At 37.7% G+C, this 23168-nt stretch overlaps 1 protein-coding gene across 7 annotated transcripts in view; it reads right to left on the reverse strand.

Annotated features, from left to right (window-relative positions):
• Positions 1 to 7296: 7296 nt before the first annotated feature.
• CCSER2 (coiled-coil serine rich protein 2) overlaps positions 7297 to 23168 on the reverse strand; it is a 144573-nt gene continuing 128701 nt past the window's right edge. For 4 of the 7 annotated variants that reach the window (XM_019555804.1, XM_019555803.1, XM_019555805.1 and 1 more), the window contains one exon: positions 7297 to 11059. In XM_019555804.1, the coding sequence (XP_019411349.1) occupies positions 10232 to 11059 (828 nt within the window). In that variant the 3' untranslated portion in view covers positions 7297 to 10231. Of the gene's footprint in view, positions 11060 to 16621; positions 16662 to 20944; positions 21027 to 23168 lie in introns of all 7 variants that reach the window. The other 3 variants (XM_019555808.1, XM_019555807.1, XM_019555806.1) reach the window with 2 other exon arrangements.

Below are 23168 nucleotides of genomic sequence, written 5' to 3' on the forward strand. Positions count from 1 at the left end.
CAATCCTCTACATCACTGTATTCTATAGGTCAGCTTTTGTCTTCCGATGTATATTATGGAATCTCACCAACTATGCACATGGCTACATGCCTGCATGTGTAGAGAATGGAACTGTAAAGATTTTGTTTTAAATGCATGACAAAAGACAAGTGATAAAGGAGTTTCCAGATAGTTATTTCATTTTTTCAGGTCAGGGTAATGGTTGTTTGAATAACTTCAAATTACTAACTTACTAGAGCTGCAATTATTTAGCTCTTTCTTTAGACTCAGTTCTGATTCCTATTAGAGTTAATAACATGCATAATCTAGAGAAAGCAAACACATCATGAATCTGGTTAATTGTGTACTTATTTTGCTCTTTGATGTTCATCCTTACTGTAGTTCAGTTGTACACAAACATGCTTACAAAAAGTAAAACAGTTCTGCAGAAAGAAAATGCCAAACATGTTAATTCTGGGTTGGAAAAGTGATTTCTGACATTTTCCATGTCATTCAGTGCCCTCTCTCCCCCTCACTATTATGCCCCAACACCATTATATTCATTTTGCTGAAACTTGAATAGATGTAGTTCTCCCCCCCTCCATGATTAACTTCCACTACAAGGATTCACTCTATGGAGTCCGATGTTTGAAGACTCTGTGGAGATGAAGGGAAAACAACGGGGAATGCATGAATGTCACAGCTCTTGTAAATGCTGCATATTGTAGCATTCCTTCAATTCCATCTCTTGTCTGCTCACAATCCAAGCTCTGAACCTGGTATACCAGAATACAGTTTCTCTGACAAGATAGCTCACTCACTTACTCTCTCTCCCCACTTTTTGTAATAAACCTGAGGATATTTGCTAATGTTCTTCCCTTCTTAATTCAGCTTATCAAATACATTCAGCCCCAAGTTAGCAGGCTTATTACAGGAATAATTAAAAGAAATGGCATGGCTTGTGCTATACTAAATCAGACTAAAGGAACCAGTGATTTCTTCTCCAGTTACATCAAAATAAGAAGTATCAGGGCAGCCATATCTGAAAACAGGATTAGTTTAAATCCTGTGCATGCACACACAGAGTTAGAGAGGCAGCAATTAATTTGTGCGCCATTCCTGGATATATTTACAAGTCAGCACTTCCTAAGTATTTTTCTCCCTGGAATTTGTTTGGCAAAAAAAATTGAAGCCAACTCTTTATGCCAATTTGGGATAAAAGGTAGTATCTACATTTCCTGTGGAACACAAGGTCTAAATTTCACTCTGCTCTAATATGAGCACTATTAGCTGGACATCAAGGGTCATATCTTCCCACTAGCATGACTGTGTTTTACCATCTACCCATAGTTTGTGATACTATTTTGCTCTCTGCAAACATAGAATCAACTCAGATGCCTCCATGAACACTTGCCTGAAAAAGTGGAGGAAAAAGAGGACCCTTCCAATGACCAATGATTAGAGAACTACCCAAGGAGGGGATAATTGTAAATACAAGTACCAACCTGTGGTGGAGTTCTTTTTACTCCACAGCAACTATGCAGATGATGATGGGGCTGACTGGAGCATGAGGGTGCTTCAGTGCAGGGGCTGCCTGATGGCTAGCCTTGTGCTGGAGCACCCTCTTGCCCCAGCCAGCCCCTCTGCAGCATGTTGAGTTGGGTCAGAACAGCTCTGGGATAGCAGACTGACCCTCCCAGACCCTCTGCCAGGTGGGGCTGCTGCAATCCAGCTCAATGCACTGCAGCCTTGGGCACATGTTCAAGTGTAGCATTCAGGAGCAATACATTCTGGTGCAATATGCACTGGAGTTTATTGGTGTGCATTAAAAGCACATGTAGATGTGCCCAGATTATGTAACATTTTCTGGGATTCCTTTTCAAACTGGAGAAGAGTGAGGTGAGGTATGTGAAGCCAGGAAGAAGGAAACAAGCCAGAGGGTGTATAGCTGAGTAAGGGGGCTATTGCTCTAGATTGACTGAGCCCCTAGGTTCTATCCAGGATCCTTAGTCCCACTATGATAGAAACTACCACACTTTTCCCATATCTATTGACTGTTAAACTATAAAATGCAGCATCTCAGCTTCAAGAGGAGACTATAGAGGAAACCGATGGCTGCCAGTGAGGGGGAACCTAAACCAGAGTAAGTCCCCTAAGCTGTTTAGTGGGTTAAAACATAGAAGCCCCCTCAAACCCACTAAATCATGGCCTTATGCACCCAGGTACAATTTCAGGACTTAGACACATACTTGGGGAATGCATGGAGCCACACACATGCCCAGCTAGAGTGCAGCCTATTAGGCATGCTCATTAGATTTATGGACACTTGGGTATCCATACTGCTCATGGAACCTAATGGTTAGCTGTCTGCAATTGCCAAAATCAGCACTTACATGGCTATGAAAAAGGATCTAGACTTAAGCACTTAGAATATTTCTGTAAGGATAGACTGCTATTTTATAGTAGATGTTTCCAACTGCTCCGGATCTTATTGAACTCTTTTTGAAAATCCTGAATAAGTCAAATATAAAACTACTTTGATAATATTTGTTATTACAGTTTTAGAACCAACTCAATGTATTGTTTCTGCTGGCATACAGCCAAACTTTTATATAAAAAAGTAATGAAGTTTAGATTTGCACCAAACACCCAAATATTCAGAGAACTGCAAAGCCATTTGAAAAGCACTGGCACCTCCAACTACCCGTTTACACCTGAATTCAGAACGTTACCTAACCCTGTGCTGAAGTCTCAGTGAAACTTGATAATAAATTTAGACATTTTAGAACAAAAGCAATACCGTGTATTTGGTTTGAAAAACATGGACTCCGAGAAATATACCATCTAGTAGGGCTGTGCAAAATTTTGGCAGCTGTTTTATTTTGTTTTGGATTCATACCTGGTGATAGCAGTGGCTCTGGGCTATTTCCCTAGCTGGCAGCAGCAGCCTGAAACCCCACATATAGGTGGGGGCCCATGCCCCCTCCCCCGGGAGAGCTTGGGGAATGATCAGAGAGCTGGGGATTGAACTAGGATCTCTGGGTGACTGCTGGAGCTGCCCCATCTCCCAGGCAGCAAGTGGTGCCCTGCAGAGCCATGTTACACCTGCGTGATGGTGCAGTTGCCACACACGTGCCAGGTGGGGGGAGGAGGGGGTCATCCCTGCTGCCACCCAGTACATGGGGGGGGCTCTGCCACAAGCCCTCAGAGCTGGTGAGTGTACGTGTTGTTGTTGTTTTTTTTTTAAAGCTCCGCACACTGACTGCAGAGCATGTGGATGACAGCACGTTGCCACTGCCAGCTGGGGCCAGTGCCAGTACCTGAGTTTGTCTGGTGCAGCCCGTGCCAAACACTGGGAAGAACCCAGTGATGGCAGCAGCAGCCTGCTGTCATCTCGCATGCAGATCCGGGGGGCCCACACCCCCCACGGTGGGGTTGTGCCAGGCTCTTCCTAGGGAGAGCAAGCCCCTGGATCTGCATTTGAGATGACAGCAGGCTGACACTACCAGCAAGTGATTCATGTTTGTTTTGAACAGTTCAAGGAACAGTTTCACAAAAGCCCCTGTACCTATCTCCTAGAAACTTGGCAGGCTTCATGGCCTCAGAAGGGGCTAGTATAACCACAAGTTTCATCAGAATCAAGCAAGAAATGACAAAGTTATAGGCAGTTTTGTGATTCCCCAATATAGCTCATGGCCGAAACACCATCAAAATTCTGAAACCGCTCCAAAACAGTTTTGGCTGAAACAAAATGGGACAGTGATTTGAAACAGTGAAACAAATCACTGTCCCTCCAAAATGCCGAATCTGAAATGAAATGCAGGCGTTTTGCACAGTCCTACTATCTAGAGTTGGCAAGCCAATCTATTGACTGGTCATTTGAATGCTAGGGCTATGTGAAGCATCAGCCCCCGATTGGATTCGGCAGAGATTTGGCCTGATTCGGTGGCCAAATCTCTACATCCAAATCAAATAAGAGGACCCTTTAATCTCTCTGAATTGAATGGGAACCCTTTGAATCAATTCGGACATAAGCACAGCTTTAAATGTTTTTTCTAACATACTTCTAGGTAGCAGGGGCTCATGAATGCTGCAATGCTGGGGTGCAAGCAGCGCGGGACGGCTCCCCAGCATGCTCAGCAGCAGACCCGGAAGTGGACAGAAGCACTTCTGGTTCACTTCTAGGTCCGCTAGGGTGCAGGCTGCCCCCCCCCTCTAGCTTGGTGACTGGTGCCTCCTGGGTTGGGGGGGGGGTCACCTGAGCTGAGGAGGCACCGAGTGGCCTCCCAGAATGCTCCCTGGCAGACCCAGAAGTGGACCAGAAATACTTCTGGTCCACTTCTGGGTTTGCTGCCAAGCATGTGGAGGGCTCCCCATACTCCTGTGGGATACTCCAACTGCCCCAGCATTGCAGCGTTCACAAGCTGTGCCTGCTACCTCAAGGTATGTAGAAAAAACTTTTATAGCTGTCTCTATGTCCAAATCGCTGATTCTCTGAATCAGCATCAAATCTTCAGATTCAGATTTGGCCAAATCGAATCGGGGACAGTGATCCAAATCAACAAATCAAATCACTGTCCCTGAGGCCAAATCCAAATCCAATAGGGCCCACTTTGCACACCCCTACTGATTACATATTTTTTGACCAAAGAATATAGCAATTTTCCAAAAACCCTATTTTTTGTAGCTTTCTTGACAATTTTTTTTTTTTGACACATTTCTTAATGGAAAAAGGTGTGTGTTTTCTGTGTATTATTTAGATCTACTGGCAATTTTTTTTTTTACTGATATTTGACTGGTCAAATACCTAACCCTAATGTTACCTACAATTCTTCCTCTAGATAAGATATCCTTGAAGTTTCACATAGCATTTATTTTTCAGCATTTGAACTTTTAAAAAATGTTCTGTTTAATATTTCTTTTTGAGTTAGTCAATACACTTATGATGGTTCCTTATTAGTTACTTCAATGCACTTATGATGGTTCCTTCAATGTTTTCTTTCTTTTCTTCTTCAGCAGATTGTAGCACACCTTCTTGGCACTAATTTATTCTGATTGATATACTTTTTTTTTTTACTTCCCTTTTCATGTGCTCAGACTGGTCAGATTTTTTACTACGCAAGTCTTTTTTCCCATTTCTCTCATGAAGTAACTTCTTTTCTTCTACAGCATTATTGACTGCTGGAAAAGAAGTGAAGATATGCAGAATATTGCATGAAGTTTTAACATAGTTCCTGTTTTGGAATTTCTGCAAGGTACCTAATAAATCCTAAAAAAGCCTCTTTTCAAAATGCCTATGTACATATCCAATATGTATATTATGCATATATTCCCTTTGGCACACACATAAGAAAACCAGTTGGAGGGAGAGTTAGGTTATTGTCCACCAGAACTTAATATTAGAAGTTAGTTCCACAGGAAAATCCCATATGATTTTTATTTCCCATCCTGTGTTATTAGTAGAAAGAGACAGGAAAAGAAAGAGACTTTTAAACCTGTTGCTTTGTCAGTCCAGTCCCATTTTTCTCATCCAAACTAACGCCAGAGAGCACAATTTCAAACTTAGTATTTCATTTTCTCCCTTTTTGTTTTGAAAAACAAAACCAAAACAATCCTTGAGGAAAAAAATCTCAATTCCTCAATCAGAAGGGGACAATTCATGTTGGGGGACAGGGTGGGGATGCAGGGGAAAGACAAATCCATTCATAGAAATAATTCTAGAAGTGAAGTCAAGTGTCATCACACTTTCCTTTTTACAATGCTACTTTCTGAAGGGAAAATTCACAATTGAATCAAGCAGTAAATAAAACATGTGAATGCTAAAAAAAGCAGATACTTGTTATAATTCTGACATTTTTATTCACTAGAACAACACTGGGGAAAGAATCTTTACATACAGGTTTTTAAATTAACTTTACAAGCAAATTCCAATATACAGTATTTACTCCCAATTTGGTTTAAAAAATAAGAAAGAAAAACAACAATGCAAGTAATATTAATGCTATTTTTGTAGCTAGTACTGAATTTAAGACTTTAAATACTAACACAGAGTTAACATTTTTTTATCGTGGTGCTTTTATGCTTAGGTAGGCAGTGAGCAGCTTTACCATAACAGTAATTGAATTTCCTTGCTAGTATGGTTATAGATTAGTACAAAACTAATACCTACAACCATGATCACATGTTAAATTCCACTCTGCTCAGAGTAAGTTGCTACAAATGAGATAAAGAATAGATTTGGAAGCCCTGTTCAACAGTGGATTTCCATTTTGATGGTAGGAAAATATCCATATTATGAATACTATATGCTGTGCAAAAACTCTTCCAAACTACCCTGTGGAACACGCCATCTACCAGAATATGGACACGCATTAAATGACATGGCGTATAAGGTAGTGACATACAAATAAAATCAACCACTTATATGATGTTCAAGTCCTCTAGCATCTTTATGATACAACGTATTAGTATTTAGATCAAAGATGGAGTAAAATTAACTAATTTATGATACTGTCTAGTTGAGCTACACTGTAATATAATTTAGTTTGGGAACCACTTTCTTACCTTATTAATTATTTTTAATGAGCACCACATTATGGGAAGTCATTGATTTTTTCCCCACCGGTGGCTACCATAAATGATAGTTTCCAGCAACTTCAGGTATTGTACATGTTTTTTCACTAATACCTCCACAATATACTCTAGCAACATTATTCTAAGGGCTAAAAAAAAAAGATTTCAATGAAAGTTAGCTTCAAAAGGGAGCTCAAATGCCAGCTTTGGACCAAGTACGGGGAATCTTCTGAGTTGCATCTGAAGTGCTTAAACTTCCATGGTTAAACTAAAAATCAATTCACAACAAAAATTCAATACATTATATGGATAATTTTACATGCTAGAGTATATATTAATTCTGTGAGATGATGTAAAGATATCTTGGAAACAACAGCACTAGCAGAGAAATTAGTTTCAAACAAAAGCCACACACAACAGGAGATAATTTTAGGCACAACTTCAAGCAATAAAGCTCATCTTTAAAGTGCAATTCTGTTTTTTCTTTTGTGTTTGTTCATTTGTTAAATACTTAATTGTCTCTTTATACACATACTGAACAGTAGCTTAATACTTCTCTGAATATTGCACAAAAGAATGTCTGAGACACCAGAAGCATGAAAAACATCAGCCATAAACAAATTTTTAAAACCTAAACAGTCTTAAGTCTAATCCTTTAGATTTATGTTTAGAATCATCTGCACCAGTACTGAAAGGGCATCTCCACTTCACATAAGGTGGCTAATTACCAGAAAGTTGTTTTTCATGCCTATCCCTGCTTTAAGTGTTTTATACAGCAACCTCATTTTCCACCCAGTCTCTCACTGAAATCTGACTTCAATCTTACGTCATCTCTCTCCCAGTTAGTTGCTCATTAACCGATTAAGTTTACCTCATACTCTGGACTTACTATACATACAATAAACCTTCCTTGCTAAAGCCCTAAAAGCCAAAATATGTAATTGTGTTTAGATAGATGAACCATTACAAACTGAACACAAAAACAATTAATTTCAGCTAGCACGTCCCACATAAGATCTCTACAGTCAGCAGCTCTATTTCTTAATTACTTCCCTTTTCAGGTAAAAGTGGGGAGGTTCTCTATTTGTAATATATAATGTGGCAAAGTTTTCTGCGATTCTGTTATTTATCGTTCTGCACATTATATAATATATAATTTATTTTTAAGAATCAGCTTTTATTTTATGAAAACCTTGATGAGCTTTTTGCTTTGTTCTTTTGTAGTCAGTAAAGGTGCAAATTTAAACTCTAACATCTTAGATCAGACCTGTTGAAAATTGAGAGGAAATGGGAATGGAAAACAAGATTCCATTCGAATAACCTCTCATCAACATTTTTAAAGCAAAAATAGCCGCTTTTTAGACAAAAACATACATATTTAAAAAATAAAATAACCTTTCCTTTAAAGGACAGTCAGCTTTCAGTTTAAAATCTATATAGACCTGAAAGTGAACCAAGAGTGCGATGGAAATATCAGCATTTTTCAAACTGGAGGAATACCCAGATGTCAGCAGCTAGTTTTATGGATGTGCAGAAAGTCAGTTTTTTCCCCTACAAAAGTAAAGACCTACTCTAGTTTTAGAGAGCAGCTATGTAGTCAAGAAGGGGAAGGAGTGAGGAAAAACAAAAACCCAACAAAAAACCCTCCATACCTCTTCTTTCTAATGGTATTTCTAGCAGTAGTCTCTTCATTGCATCCTATTTTGAATGATTCATAAGACACCTTTATTAACAATCCAAAGTGCTTTGTTTTTCTCTCCTTGAAAGGAGGACTAAAATCATGGTTCTAATTTGTTTCAGAAATGTAGTCAGATCTGAATTGAAAAGATCTGATCAGTATTTGCTGAAAGAACACTGAGCAATTTAAGCTTACATGGATGTGCACTATCTAGTGAAAAGTTTAAAGGATAACTCCTAAAAGGGACTGAGACACCTGAACTTTCATTGATTTCAAGGGGTGTTTTTGCATCTGGATCCTTTTTTTTGCATCTGGCCTCAAGTCATTTGACATGCATGCGTCAGGGAAGCTATTCTTGGACTGAAGCTATAAAAGCTTGGAAGTGAAGATTTCTGTGGATGCATGCATGCATACATACTCAGTTTATTTCTTAGAAAAGCTCACTTTAATACATCCTCATTTTGCAAAGTCCAAAATACTGTTCTTGCGGTTTGTTTCTTTTTTTCATTAATGTTTTTGAAAATAATAATTCTGCTGATTTTGAGGCAGATTCAGGTCAAGGGAGGGAGGGGTTCAGGGGCAAGATGCTATGGTTTTGGGGACATATGGATACATTTTTGGAACACTTTACTGGATATGCACATCCTAAACCCATAGTGTACATTTACAAATTTCACAATCCCATGGCCTCCTCTTCAGAGTCAAATATTTCAAGACTACCTTAAAAAAGAACATCTATTTACAGAGCAGAAAGTTCTTTCCTTATCTCGTTTCTGCATTCAGCTCCTTCCCAGTTACCAGAAGCTTGTTTAGAAATTAGTTACTCCCCCCCCCAAAAAAAAAAAAAAAGAATACACATCTCTGAAAAACTCCTTAAAGTACCAGCTCTGATTAGGACATCATAGGATTGTTCAAAGCAAATATTGTGGGTTTTTAAAAATAGTTTTCAGAAACAAGTTTTATTATGTAAAATAGTTTCAAATCCCTACACATATGGCAAAGTTTTCTGCAAACATTTGAAGTCAGGTACTTGAGAGTCTTTCCAATATTAAACAGAAATCAATAAATACAAGTAGTACAATAAAGTTAAAAGTTTGTAATTAAAACACATTGTGGAACCCTCAACACAGGTATCATGTACCCCTTATTCCCAGAGGTTTATCACTTACCAGTTCACAAACACTTGCACAGGCAGGTTTGTGCACAAGTATCCTTAGCATTGTGTTTCAAAAATTGTCTCAATAATACCTAAACCATACTTCAAGCATACCAAAGTTTCACTGCAATGCATGAATGGATGGTATTTTTATATAGTAAGATGCATTTCACCCTGTGCAATTTGCTTGCTTGCCATCTGTGAACAGTGAAAATGAGCTAGAAAACAAATATAGTAACTCTCTGATTATAACAGAGGAAAAAACCCAAACATTAAATGTATGATGTACATCACTTGTGATTATTCTGAGAAATATGAAGATTTTGCATAGGCCTCTGGAATATAGAGTCACAATTATGGCCAGAAAGAGAGCCTTATAGATTTAGTCTCTGTAAAAATATTCCACTACTTTAACCTAATTGGTAATAAGAACCTAGAGATTTACTAGTAATTCTATCAGATAATCCAAAAAGGACCAGAAACGATTTCTGCAAGCATTCTCTCCTCCACAAATACACAGTATAGCATCTCAGTAAAGTGTGTAATGGTCATTGCAAGCTTCATCATTTACTAAATTAAGAGAACTGATGGGCAGTTCTCTTGAGAACAACTGCTAACAAACTTTGAACATAGTTGGACAATTTTGATCTTTTACAAGAATCTGCATATTTGATAGTTTAAACTTCAGAATAGGTCAAAATCTACTAGGCAAATGTTATAGAAAGGTGCTAATTTTAAAATTAATTCAGGGTTTAGAGGCTCTTTGTAAAGAAGCCTTAACCAAGGCAGTCAATGTATGGGAAACAAATTGATGTATGACTCTTTTCAATGAGATGTGCACGTTATTAATGCATCTTTGGTTTAGGGAGGCGGGAATGTCGATTAGAGGCCAAGCTATCCCCAGAATGCAAACTGATGTTTTGATTTTGCATATTTTCCTTTTTTTGTGTTAGTGGCCTTGGGATGCTAGTCTTGGAAGAGGTGTTTTGAGGCTCCTGAGATATAAATGAAGATTTAGGGATAGTTATTTCCTTAGATTTAAGCAAGAAAACAGTTGCTGGGCAAAGTTTAGACATTTTCTGGCTCTGTTTACCCTTTAGGTTAGCCTGACTGGATGTTGGCTGTAGGTGTATTGGACTACTTGGTGATGGTATTTCAGGCTCCTTGGAAGCTAGAGATGGTTCAAGATTGGCCATTGTAGGAAACACTAAAGCATTTCGGCTTGGGGGCTTTGCAATTCTTACAGTCTTTGGCCGAGAGGCATGGTTCACGGATGACTGTTTACTTCTCACAGCTAACTTAGTCTGCATCTTTCTTGTATTCATGTGGGCAGGTGTCTGAAAAGACGAATCATGAGACTGTAGTGTACTTTCTTCATTACTAGCCATCTCTCCACGTTCTTTAGCACTCTTTTTAAGTTTCATATTTTCTGTCAAAAATGCGTTCTCATTCAGATCTTTTATACCTAACCGTATACTCAACAGAAGTTTCCGTTCATTCAGGCTATTTGCATGAGACGCATCAGCAGCATTTTTATTCTGATGATCACCATTTTCATGCAGGCCATGTTTATGGTATTCACTGGGGGCCTTGATATGTGACATTTTAATTAATTTTCCCTGGGCGAGGTCTGCGGTATTGGGAAGGCTGTTGGAAGGCTGTAGTACTTGAGGCTGTTAAAGACAGAAATTATATTAATAATATTAGATTAAGGAAATGTATAGTTAAAAACATTTTGAAAACAAGGTATGCTGACTGAATGCTAAATGAAGTTTACATATCCAGTTTGCATATTAAAAAGTTGATTTAGGCAGAAAAGGTGGATTCATAAGATACATCCAAGTGGGATTGGACACATACAAAAAGAAATGTCAATATACATCTCCAAATAAAAAGACCGACAAGGAGAGAAATATATTTATTGATTTACAGCGCAAAATGTAAAAAGATTTGGTCAACTAAACAGATAAACGTGTGTTTATTTGCAATGCAGTGCAGAAAACACAATAAAGTCATGTCCAGGAGTAGTGAGTTCAAATGCAAGTGCCTTACCCAATAAAATATTATTTTTATTAGACTGCATCCATCTCATCTTCTCCATAATTATTATTTATTTATTTAGTTATACAACACCTTTAACTCATTTTAAAGATCTGTAAAAATAAATATGGAATTTACTGGACTATTTAGTATTTGTAGTGCATTTAGAAAGAATTTCTAAAATTTAATTTTCTTGCCCAGCTGAGGACAGAGGACTTGTTATAAATTGGCCCTAATAATATGTAGCTGTTTTATCTTGAAGGGCATTCAGATAAACTGATAAATAGACACTGTTCAACAAAATGACATTACAGAGTATACCTCAGGCTACATTTTATGTATTGCATTTATCACCAACAGATAAACATGGTTTAAGGGAGACTTTACATTTTATTTGAAGGTAGAATCTAGCATTACAAATATGAGATGTGTCAGTATCTTCTCTGGGTCATTTCTATTTTTCCTTCGCTCTTTCCTGAAAAGAGACTTTACAGATCAATGTGTGTACTAATCAAACACATTCTTAACCTTACATTTGTATGTGGATATTGAAAGAATTCCTCATGATTCTGCTATTCACAGTATTTAAAAAAAACAAAATCCCAAACCTACCATACTGCACTTTAACTATTAAAATTCAACATCACCGAATTTCAGACTTGGATAATTTTCAATTTTTCATTTTCAGAAAGAGACCACTACTGCCAAAGTACCTTTTTAAGGACTGCTAAAACACAGAAATAGTAGGATAAAAGTTTTACAAAGAATTATTATTTTTGTTTCATGTATATAATATGTAGTCACACACTATTCCAGTAAACCCAAAGCCACATTTGCCATTAGATTACTGAATGAACATCTCACTTCAGTCCTCACTTTAAAGGATTTATTTACCATTTTTATCAATATTACCACTGAAGCAATTTTTTTTTGTTTAAAAAAACCCTCATCCATCTTTTTCTTGCCTTGACAGAAAGATATGTTTGTTTAGATCTAATACATATGCAAAGGACACTTCGCTCTACTAACATGAACCTCAGCACTCATCAGCTTTTACGGGGTTGGTCTTTTTTTTGTTTGTTTGTTTTTTACAGGGAAAAAAATTGAATGCTCTTAGTACAGTTCTCCTTCTAAGGTAAATTCAAAAGGAGGGGGAAGGATGAAGTCTCCTGAATGAATTGTTTTGTTTTTGGGTAGACAGGTTGGACCAGTGACATCAACAAGGGACAAAGAGTTAAGTGAAGACATTAAAATACACTGAATACTGCTGATTTTAGAAAAAGATAAAAAATGTGACTGCATGAGAGATGAACAGTACCAAAATGTAAGTTTTTAATAATTATTTTCCTGTTCCATACAGTAACCTAACCAAATCAGTGTGGTAGTCCTGGTCTTTCCTTTCTCACTGAGCAATTCTTCTAGGAATAGAGGCAAGTACAATCATTTATAGATATTAGGGCTGGAAGGGACTTCAGAAGATCATTGAGTCCAACCCCGTGCCCCAGGGGCAGGAAGTCAGCAGGGATCATAGAATTCCAGCAAGATAAACATCCAAATGTCTCTTGAAGGCGTTCAAAGTAGGTGCTTGAACTAACCTTGGTGGCAGTCTATTCCAAACCTTGGGGATTCGGACAGTAAAGAAGTTCTTCTAGTCTGAAACACTCATGGATGAGTTTGTGACCTTTGACCTCGTCATCCCTTTGTATGCTCTGGTGAACAGACGTTCTCCCAGATCCTGGTGAGCACCCGTGATAAACTTATAGGTAGCCACCAGATCACCCCTGAGCCTGCGCTTTTCCAGGCTGAAGAGTCCCATGGCTCTCAGCCTCTCTTCATAAGGTCTGTTTTCCTGACCTTTGATCATGCACATGACTCTCCTTTGAACCCCCTCAAGCTTCTCCACATACTTTTTGAATTGTGGAGCCCAAAGCTGGATAGAGTACTCCAGCTGCGGCCTCACCAAGGCCGAGGAGAATGGGAGAATGACATCCTGGGATTTGCTTGAGAAGCATCTATGGATGCAAGCCAGCACTGTGCTTGCTTTACTAGCTGCAGCATCACACTGAAGGCTCATGTTCATCTTGTGGTCAATCATGACCCCCAAGTCCCTTTCATTTGTTGTGTTAGCCAGCGTAGCACTGCCAAGCCTATAAGCATACTGCAGGTTTTTCTTCCCAAGGTGGAGAACCTTGCATTTTTCGGTGTTAAACAGCATCAGGTTCTCGTCCGCCCGTTTCCTGAGCCTGTCAAGGTCAGCCTGGATCGCCCTCCTTTCCTCAGGTGTGGACGCTTTACCCCAAAGTTTGGTGTTGTCAGCGAACTTGATCAGTCTGCTTTTGATACCAACATCCACATCATTAATGAAGATATTAAATAGTATAGGCCCAAGGACAGAGCCTTGAGGGACCCCACCAGTCAGAGGGCACCATGACGATCGACTACCATCAACCACCAGCTTCTGGGTCCTACCATGGAGCCAAGTCCCCAGCCAGAGGATCATGGTGAGGCTGAGGCCGCAGTTAGCCAGTTTTGATAAGAGGTGATCGTGGGATACCAAATCAAAGGCTTTTTTGAAGTCAAGATATATGAAATCAATGTCTTCTCCCTTGTCCAGGGGATAGGTCACCTGGTCATAAAAGGATATAAGATTGGTCAAGCAAGACCTACCCACAACAAACCTGTGCTGGCTATCCCTCAGGATGTTGCCATTGGCCAGTCTGTTAAGAATGGCATCTTTGATAATCTTTTCTAAGACCTTCCCCAGGATTGAGGTCAGGCTGATGGGCCTGTAGTTTGCCAGATCCACTTTGCTCCCTTTCTTGAAGACAGGCACCACATTGGCCTTCTTCCAATCTTCAGGCACATCACCAGAGCGCCAGGAGTTCTGTGCCAGGGGCTGAGCTATGATGCTATCCAGCTCCTTGAGTACCCTGGGATGTAAATTGACAGGGCTGGCTGACTTGAAGGTATCCAGCCTCTCAAGGTGTTTCTTCACAAGGTCAGCATTGATGACAGGTAAGAAATCTCCCTCACCTGGGCTATTATTCCACTAATAATATAGTAGTAACAGTTTTAATATGCAAATTACAGTTTAAATAATAAATCCCAGTGATTTTCTGTCAATTTTTCTAATATTAAATTTAGCAGAGATGGGAGACCACAGGACCTCAAACTAAAATCTGTTTTTCCTGAAAATACTTTACACAAAAAGAAACAGCGTTGGCCAAAATGTTCTCCATTTTGGGAAGTGCTTTGTGTACTTTAAAGGAGAGAAAATTCTGAGATACAGAAACACACAGCAGTTTAAGAACCACTCAAAACGAATGCATGTGGAATTAGGGTAGAAAGATTTAGCAAGTAGTTTAGATTTAACTTCATAAAGAAGAAAAATGAGTATGTATTTTGTATGGCAGACTGTACTCCACCAATGTTTAATAGATGCAAATAGTGGTTTCATAAAAAGGGGGAACAAAGTCAAAGTCAATGTTCATACCTAATGTGTATTTACTTACATAACTATGTGCCAAACTACCTCACAATGATTATAATCAAGCATATGCTAACCATAAGCTGTAACTAATTAGACAAGACAACCTCAGTTTTCTACAGTTAAAGTATGTGAATGGACATCTGAAAACCAGCTTAGAAACTAGCTTTTGATAATGCTGTATTTAGAATGGCATTTTACAAATTGGTGCCAATATGCAGAATTATATGACTCGCGACAAATCTCCTACATTTGGCATTACATAAAGTATGTAAAAGATAGATATGGTATATGAATTTTGCTAGCGTCCTAGACATCATGCATAACCGAAAGGGGCTAAAAAACTTATTAGCATGATGCGAGCGTAAAAACACCACTACATATAGATTTTTATGGTACTAATTTTACCATGTACAGTTTAGAATTTCCAGTGTAATATTCAGTTCACTGAGAAGTTCTGAATAAAGTACCAATTTCTACTTTTGAGCTTCAAGCTAATAATACCACTTATATCAACATTACCAGGATTATCACAAATGACTTCTAGTCAAATTGCTGGAGAGCTGGTTACCATCGTCAGTGGTTTTGAAAGTAGGAAAAAGGAGAACAATTCATGAAAAGGCAAGGCTACTTTTGAAAGCAGTTAAGTAACGTTCAGGAAATATTTGCAATTGAAATGTACATTTACTACTCTCATACTCTTCTCCTTTGTCCTTTATCTGGTTTCTTTGTACTTATACAAAGACGTGGTTAAGTGTAATAGATATCTGATAGTTAACTGCCTAATCATAAAAGTTTCTTAACAAATAAGAAAGGAAAAAATAGCATCCTTTCCACCAGCAATTAAAGCCAGATACTTCATGGAACTGGCTCAGAAACCTTGAAGTGCTCTGTATGATTAGACATCCTTTTGGGACTGATTCACATACTGATGGGTCATAAACCAGTATACAGTATCCGTGTTAACAGGGTTTCTATGTATGATTGATGTGAACAAGATTCAAGTGCACAGGACTATTTAAAATGCATTCCTATGCACACGGTTGCTGAGTTATGGTCTGTTTGTACCAGCATACAGCTCAGAAAAGGCACTCAAAAATTAAAGTACAGTATGTAATAGGCTTTGTACACATATTCCACTAAAATAATGGAAGGAATAGACTTCTATATCTACTCGTTAGGTGCACCGCTTACTAAATTAGAAAAGTAATCTCTGCTACATTCATAGTTATATATGAAGCAGAACTGTTTTCAGCTCCCTTAGAAGGAACATCTCTGGGTGATGTTACAGTCGGAAAGCAATTTATCAGTGAAAAAGACCACCCCTAACAGACAAACATGTATTCCCCGAGTCACTCTGATTAACACTTTAAATGGTAAGCATATGTTTAGTGTCAGTTATTAATATTAAATTCATTATCATGAAACTGACAGAAATAGAAATATCATTATTTTAAGGTTCACTCTTAGATATTGTCATCTTTAAAAGATAACTATATCTTTGATCTCAGTTCTACATAGAATGCCTTTGTGGAATACATAGGGTAGTATTTACTTCTCTTATTAATATTTTGAAGTGTGTAGGAAACAGTGCAATATGTAACTTGAGAACTGCATGCATGGCTTTGATAGGCATGCATCATGCAAAAGAGAAAATGGTTGAAACATGTAAAGAGGAGATGGGAAGAAATCTGAAGTTGTACTGTACCACGCTTTATCACAGAAGTAATGGACTAACTTCTCAACTCCTTGCCAATGGCATAATGGGAAAGCAGAGACAAGAAAAAGACAAGGACAATGATGTCAGAGGACCAAGACGCAACAATGAGAAAACTGTATGACTGAACTGTATTATTTTTCATTTACATGTTAAATAACATGTGTTCACTCATTAGAAATCCAACTTCCAGGAGCAAAGATTTTCATGCAGTTTAAAGAGGCTATGGTACATGTAATACATTCACTATAGTACATGTAATGCATGTACTAAGATGTGCCAAAATGCCCTCATTCCTAGAACCTAAATGCTTCAACCTTTAATGTTTTATGTATTAAAGGTTATCGATAATTCTTTAACTACAATGTATTATAGTGAACGTAATGTGTTTTTTCACTCCGCCCATTCTGTCTCCCACTGTATATTATGCATTATCTTGTGAAACTGTAACTCATAAGGTATTTGTGACCTTGTCAACTGCAGTGCTTATTGATTCATCTTCCTGGTGACTTCCCTGTTAACAAAAAACCTTTAAAATTTATTGCAGAAGACCCTTTTTCCTTGCATCATGATGATCAATATATTCTCCTAGAAGGGAAAAAGCTTTTGAATTTAAGTTAGCTTGACAAATAGCTAGACAACCACTGGAAGGTGGTTAGTGCCAACTTTCCAATGTGACATTTACTTCTCTCCTAGGGTGGGGGAAGGGGTAGAAATTAAAACAGCAGACCTTAAAATCATATTTTTTTATCTGGAAAGTTTCAGATATACCTGTATTGGCACTCTCCTACTTAACACAGTACAGAAACATTTAAGGCACTAGGCAAGACTGATTTTACAAACAATGAAAATAAAATACTTTATTTCTTTAAACCCGAACATATTTCATATTTTTGTTTAATGTGCCCTATATAAAATAACATGTAGCAAAAAGTTTTTATTGGCATTTATTTGGGATAGTTTTAATAAAATCCATTATTATTGCCTTTTAAATATCACTTGACCAACTACAATAAAACTTTATACTCGTACTTGGTGTATATGACAATAAATATACTCTCCATGTATATATTTGTAGAGACATATGTGTATGCAGATAAGCATGTGCTTATATAAAATTGAGAGTTAAGTTTCAAATGCTTTGAAACTAAATAATCCTTGTCCTTTTCCTAAATGTAATCTTTTGCTCCCCAACTTAGGATAGTTCTGTTAAAAATAAATAAATAAGCTAAAATACTCTCTCAAAAACAAAAACAAAATGAGAAATAATATCAAATTGCAGCAATAAAGATGTGAAAACCAAAACCAAATAAATTGCATTGAAGTGGTAACTGAGTATTTCCAATACTTAAAAATCTCTCTCATAACACCAGCTGGGTAGCATTCATGATCTGTGACAATTCATGTAGCTGTTTTATTTTGCTTATAGTATCTTCTTGTGCAGCTCAAAACTGCAAAGAACACTAACTGGCCCATGAGAAATATTTCTTGTAAAACATTTAATAAAAACTTATGAATACATTTGTTTTAAAAATATAAAGATGTAAAATAGCATGTTAACACTATTACAAGGATTTGTAATCAAAAGACACACAGTAGCTTATTTTTGTTGATGGCAGTAAATCAAGAAATTATCTTTCAGAACTGCTATGCTTCTTTCACTTCTAACATACATATGTGGAGAAAGTACAAAATGATGTGCCCCACAGGCAAAAAATTCTTGAGAATTAGACTACAGAATCAGTTCACTCATGTGAAAAATCCCCCGCCCCCCCCCAAACCTTCTTTTTTTTTTGGTCTGTGGGGCACAGACATTTGTTTTTCAACATGTGCCTAACCTAGGCCCCAAAGGGAAATTACTACAACACATTTTGTGTTTCAAAATGAATAATAATTAACAAGTTTTTTTTACCCTCAAAACTACATTTCTAGAGCTACTGCATTAAGTGTGTGAATCAGAAGTATATGAGTTGTATGTAGAAGTGGATGAATCACAGGAGAATATTTAAGATTTAAGTACCATACTACAGCTTTGGAGCTAAAGAAATAAGGCATTCAATCTTGTTACTAAAAATGTCATAAACAAATTACTTATTTGTTCTGTAAAGTAGCCACAAATGCAGTATAAATAATGTCTTTACGTGACAGTCTATTAAAATGCATGCATCGGTAAAAAGACTTATCGTCATGACAGTGCATACAGTTAAAGTTCTGCAAGTAATGCCAGACTAGAGATGATACTTCCATGTCAACCTTCAGGAGAAAGTTGCTAAAGGAAAGTGGTGTTTTATTCCTATTGGTGACCCAAATCCCAGACTTGCCCTGTAATATCCCTTCCAGAATAACACCCTCAAGGTGATATTTACAGGAATAAGCAGATCTGAAAACACTAAAACAGAGGGGTTACACATGCTATTGCTATGAATAATCTCCTTTTGAGGGAACACTTTAAGAAATGATGTGATCCTGTAGGTAAGCATGTATGTTAAAAAATGCACAAAAAAATCTCTACTTTAGTATCTTCAGTATGCATTTTCATGATCAAATTTAACAATGAGATTTACAGGAAAAGGTTACAAAAACTCAAACAAATAATTATAGAGAAAAGATCTGTCTTTCTAAAAAATGCAACTATTAAAGTTTGCCTGATTACACTAGTCCACTTTCTTATCCGTTTTAATGGCAGAGCATACTGACAAAACACAAAGAGAATTTGTGCTTTTTCAGGGCAGCTTCATATAGATTTATTGACTTCAAGAAACTATACAAAAGCTTAAAGATGAGATGATGATGCTGAATAGCTCAGGGGGTTGGTAATTTTTAAGAGCACTTCTGCAGCCACTGGAGAATAGCTCAAAGTATCTTGGACCAATTCCTAGTGCACAGATGCCTGACACATCAAGACACTACTGACACAATTGGACATTCTTTAATTATATGCTCAGAACCACCATAAACTGAATTCACAGAAATCCCATTGCCTCAAAGGGGAATGTTTCCAGACAATAGCCGACAACACTGGGTATGGCAATGCAACATTTGTGCACTGCTACTGCTAGTGCTATACCTGTGGATTGAACACTTAGTCTATTACCTTTAACAAATTCATATCTTCTGTGAAAACTAAATTCATTATACAAAAAAAAAGTAGAAATGTGAAAACAAGTCCAATTAACATATAGGAAACATCCATTATAAAAATTTTAGTATTTATCCACTTTGAATTTTTCAGACCAGTGTTTCAGAAAAATGTCAAGATAGTAGCTGAAGTGTAAAAAATGCTGTCAACATGACATTTTCTTAAAACTGAAATCATTTTTAGAACAATTACAAAGTATATTTAATATAATCTTAATTTGCCAGGATAAACCTTTAAAATTCCCAGTCTCCTGAGAATCTACATTACTTTAATAATTGTAACTTTTTTTTTTGCACTTCTGATCCAGATGCTCTTGGGTCCAGTTGGGCATCAGCAAGCTCACCATTATTTATAAATTAGTATGAATAAAGTATTGGTGTAATTAATATTATTTCTTTGGTCATACAGCGATGTACATTAAGACAACAAAATACAAATTAAGACTTACCATTTGCTATTTTGTATGTAAACACAATTTAAATAAGCAATTTTGCCTTTTGCACTGCGGGTCCAAGGCAAGAGAATAATTGCATCTTATTTCAACTCAAGCAGTAGCTAGCACAAAAGCAATGTTAATATATCACGCATGTTTTAGAGCAGCCAATTCTTCAAGGTGTTAGATGTTTTTTCTTTACAACCAACATTTGAGGGAGGGAAATTAGTTTCAGCAAAGCAATTCTGAAAAAAAATATTTAAAATTTTCCTGGATGGCAGTGAGAATTATACTATTTTTCTCATTAAAATATTTAACAAGGAATAAATTATAAATGCATCCCCACAATATCTTATGTAAACATGTCTCTATATACACGTGCACACATACACACATGCAGACCTTGTGAGCCAACAAAACACACACGTGAACAGGACAGCACATTACAGCCACAGAAAGGAAAAGAAATGCAGCAAGCAAGATGCAAGTTATTGACAAGAGTGGACACGGGGCTTATTCAGGTCGACTTCAAGAACCGTTGCAGTAAATCAGCTAGTAATATACTGTAAAAAAGCTAAAGTTGTATAGGGACTGAAAAAAGCATTTAGGTTAGGCCAGAGAGTATAGTATATGCCTGTAAGTTTGTGCCTGACAAAGGAAGATATTACATGATGAACAGTGCGTGCAAAAGGGAAGCCTCTACTGGAACATGGTGAGGGATGAGTGAGAAGTACAGACTCACTCTGTCTGCGGTGCGGTGGAACAGTCCGTGAGATGCCCTGGAATGAGCCCTGCCAGGGAGAGGAGGGAGCAGAATACCCACCCTGTGCAGAGAGAGGGGGGGTGGGGGGGAGGAATATAATAAAAAAAAGAGAACAGGGAAAAATAAGACACGAAAAAGCCACACTTCCTTTTCCTGGTAAAATACAGTATTACCACATTTTACTATGATTCCTGTGTGTTAACCTAAATACTAAAACTTGCTAAACTATTAGCCAGTCCAACTGATTTATGATTAACTAGATTAGATAAAGGAAAGGGCATCACAAACAGCATAGTAGGAAAATGCCTCTCTACTTTAAAAAAGATGGAAAAGGACACATTTTTGTCAAAGTTAGTCTTTATGAAGAATACTGAAGAGAAATAAGACTGTAGGAGTTAATATCATATCATGAAGACAGGACTGCCCCCCACAGTTGGTGCCTGTATTGTTACAGCCCTATGTGAGGGAGTTAAAGAACATTTCACTAAGAAAGATGCATGGTTCGTTCATTCAAGGTTTGTTTCCTTACATAGAGAGATTCAGAAAGCAAGGAGCTGTGATAGAGAGAGGGAAAGGAAAAAGATAGAGGGAAGTGGGAAAACAGGCAGAGGCAGCTGTGATAGAGAGATATGTGGAAAGTGTTTAGAAAGAGAAGAGAGAAGAAGAGAGTAACAGAGTTTGAATGCCACAGCAGGCAGGAAGAAAGAGTAAGGATGCAATTTTAGGAATGACTGCTCTAGAGCAGGGAAAAGATGCAGTTGCTTTAAGAAAAAGTCGTGTCCTGATCACGCTGTGGTCTGTGTGGGTTATGTACAACACCGTATAACGCTGGTCCAATAAGAAGTCAGTAGCAGAGAAGACTAAGTTCTGTGCTAGAGACTGTGAATGTTTGTAACACAAGCCAAGAGACTGCAGGGATTGTTGAGTGTTCGTGCAAAACAGTGTTGTGCGTTTGCTTTGTGCCTGCGCTGCAAGGCAGGGACTCCTAGAAGTGTAAAAGTATATCCTTATTGGTAATGGGGGTGAGATGTAAGAACATGGAAAAGGCTTTCTAAGCAAAAATTCTGAGGGAGAAAGTGTCCCTCTGAGGGATGCCAATGTCCTTGTTGCAGTTGGGCCAGGTTGTCACTTTAAAAGATGAGTTTTTCAGGAGGGCTCCATTGAGCAATTAATTTTGGGAGCCTCCTTGTTAAATAAACCACCTGACCCTCAAGGAATAGAGTGAACAGTCTTTTTTATGCTGTCGGCCACCCTTCTTGGCTAGCAGGAAGGAACGGCTCTGAGCCGTTGAAAAACACACTCAGGCTGATCAGTGCCACCCCTATGTTGAGGCAGGAAAAGACCATAAAAATCCTCAACTTAGGATGGCCACCCTCCTATAGGTAACTGCTCCACTCTTTCAGTATAAAAGAAAAGCACTCCAACAATGCAAAATGATGTGTGCACTGCCACTGCACATGTCAGCATTGTATACATTCATAAATATGAATAATCAGCCACTGCAAGGAGTTTTCCTCTAAAAACTGAATCTGTCTGTGGATCCCACACCAGAAAACTACTGTCAATATAAAAAACAACTGGAAAGTTGTTTTTATATTTGAAACAAGGGCAGCAAAGTTTTAGATTCCACTTGGTTAGCAACATGATATTTATTAAAGGTTATGTGTATTTTTTTTGGGGGGGGGGTTGTTTGTTTGTTCTCTCCCCCCTTCTCTAAACTATCTGATAAGATGTCAAAATGTTTGGTTTTGTTTGTACTTCTCTTAAGGATATAAATGCTATTTAGAATATCAGTATAATAAGATGTATGTAAAAACTGCATTCAAAGTCATATTTTAATAAGGACAGAGACAACTATACCATTGTAACTGTTCAAATCAACCTCATTATGTTATTTTCTTTCTCTTCCACCCCCCCAAGGTTTTCCTCTTTCAATATCTGTTAACTGCCTAAGTTTTGTTTTAATTTCAAACCAGCTGAAGATGGCACACCTCCTTTCTATATAGCCGGACAAGGGTGTTCAAACAGTATAGTGACATCACCCTTGTGTAAGGTTGATTGGGGGGAATATGTAGCAAAACCCCCAGTTTTGGGGGGATTTTTTTTTTTTTTTAAACTTTAAAGTACATTCCTTCCCCTTCCCCAACTGTTTCTGATTTTTTTCTCCTTCTCTATTCCCTATAGATAAGTATAAGTAAGCTAA

Source organism: Crocodylus porosus, unplaced genomic scaffold (assembly GCF_001723895.1).
Source record: "Crocodylus porosus isolate Cpor-Errol unplaced genomic scaffold, CroPor_comp1, whole genome shotgun sequence".
Lineage (NCBI taxonomy): Eukaryota > Metazoa > Chordata > Crocodylia > Crocodylidae > Crocodylus > Crocodylus porosus.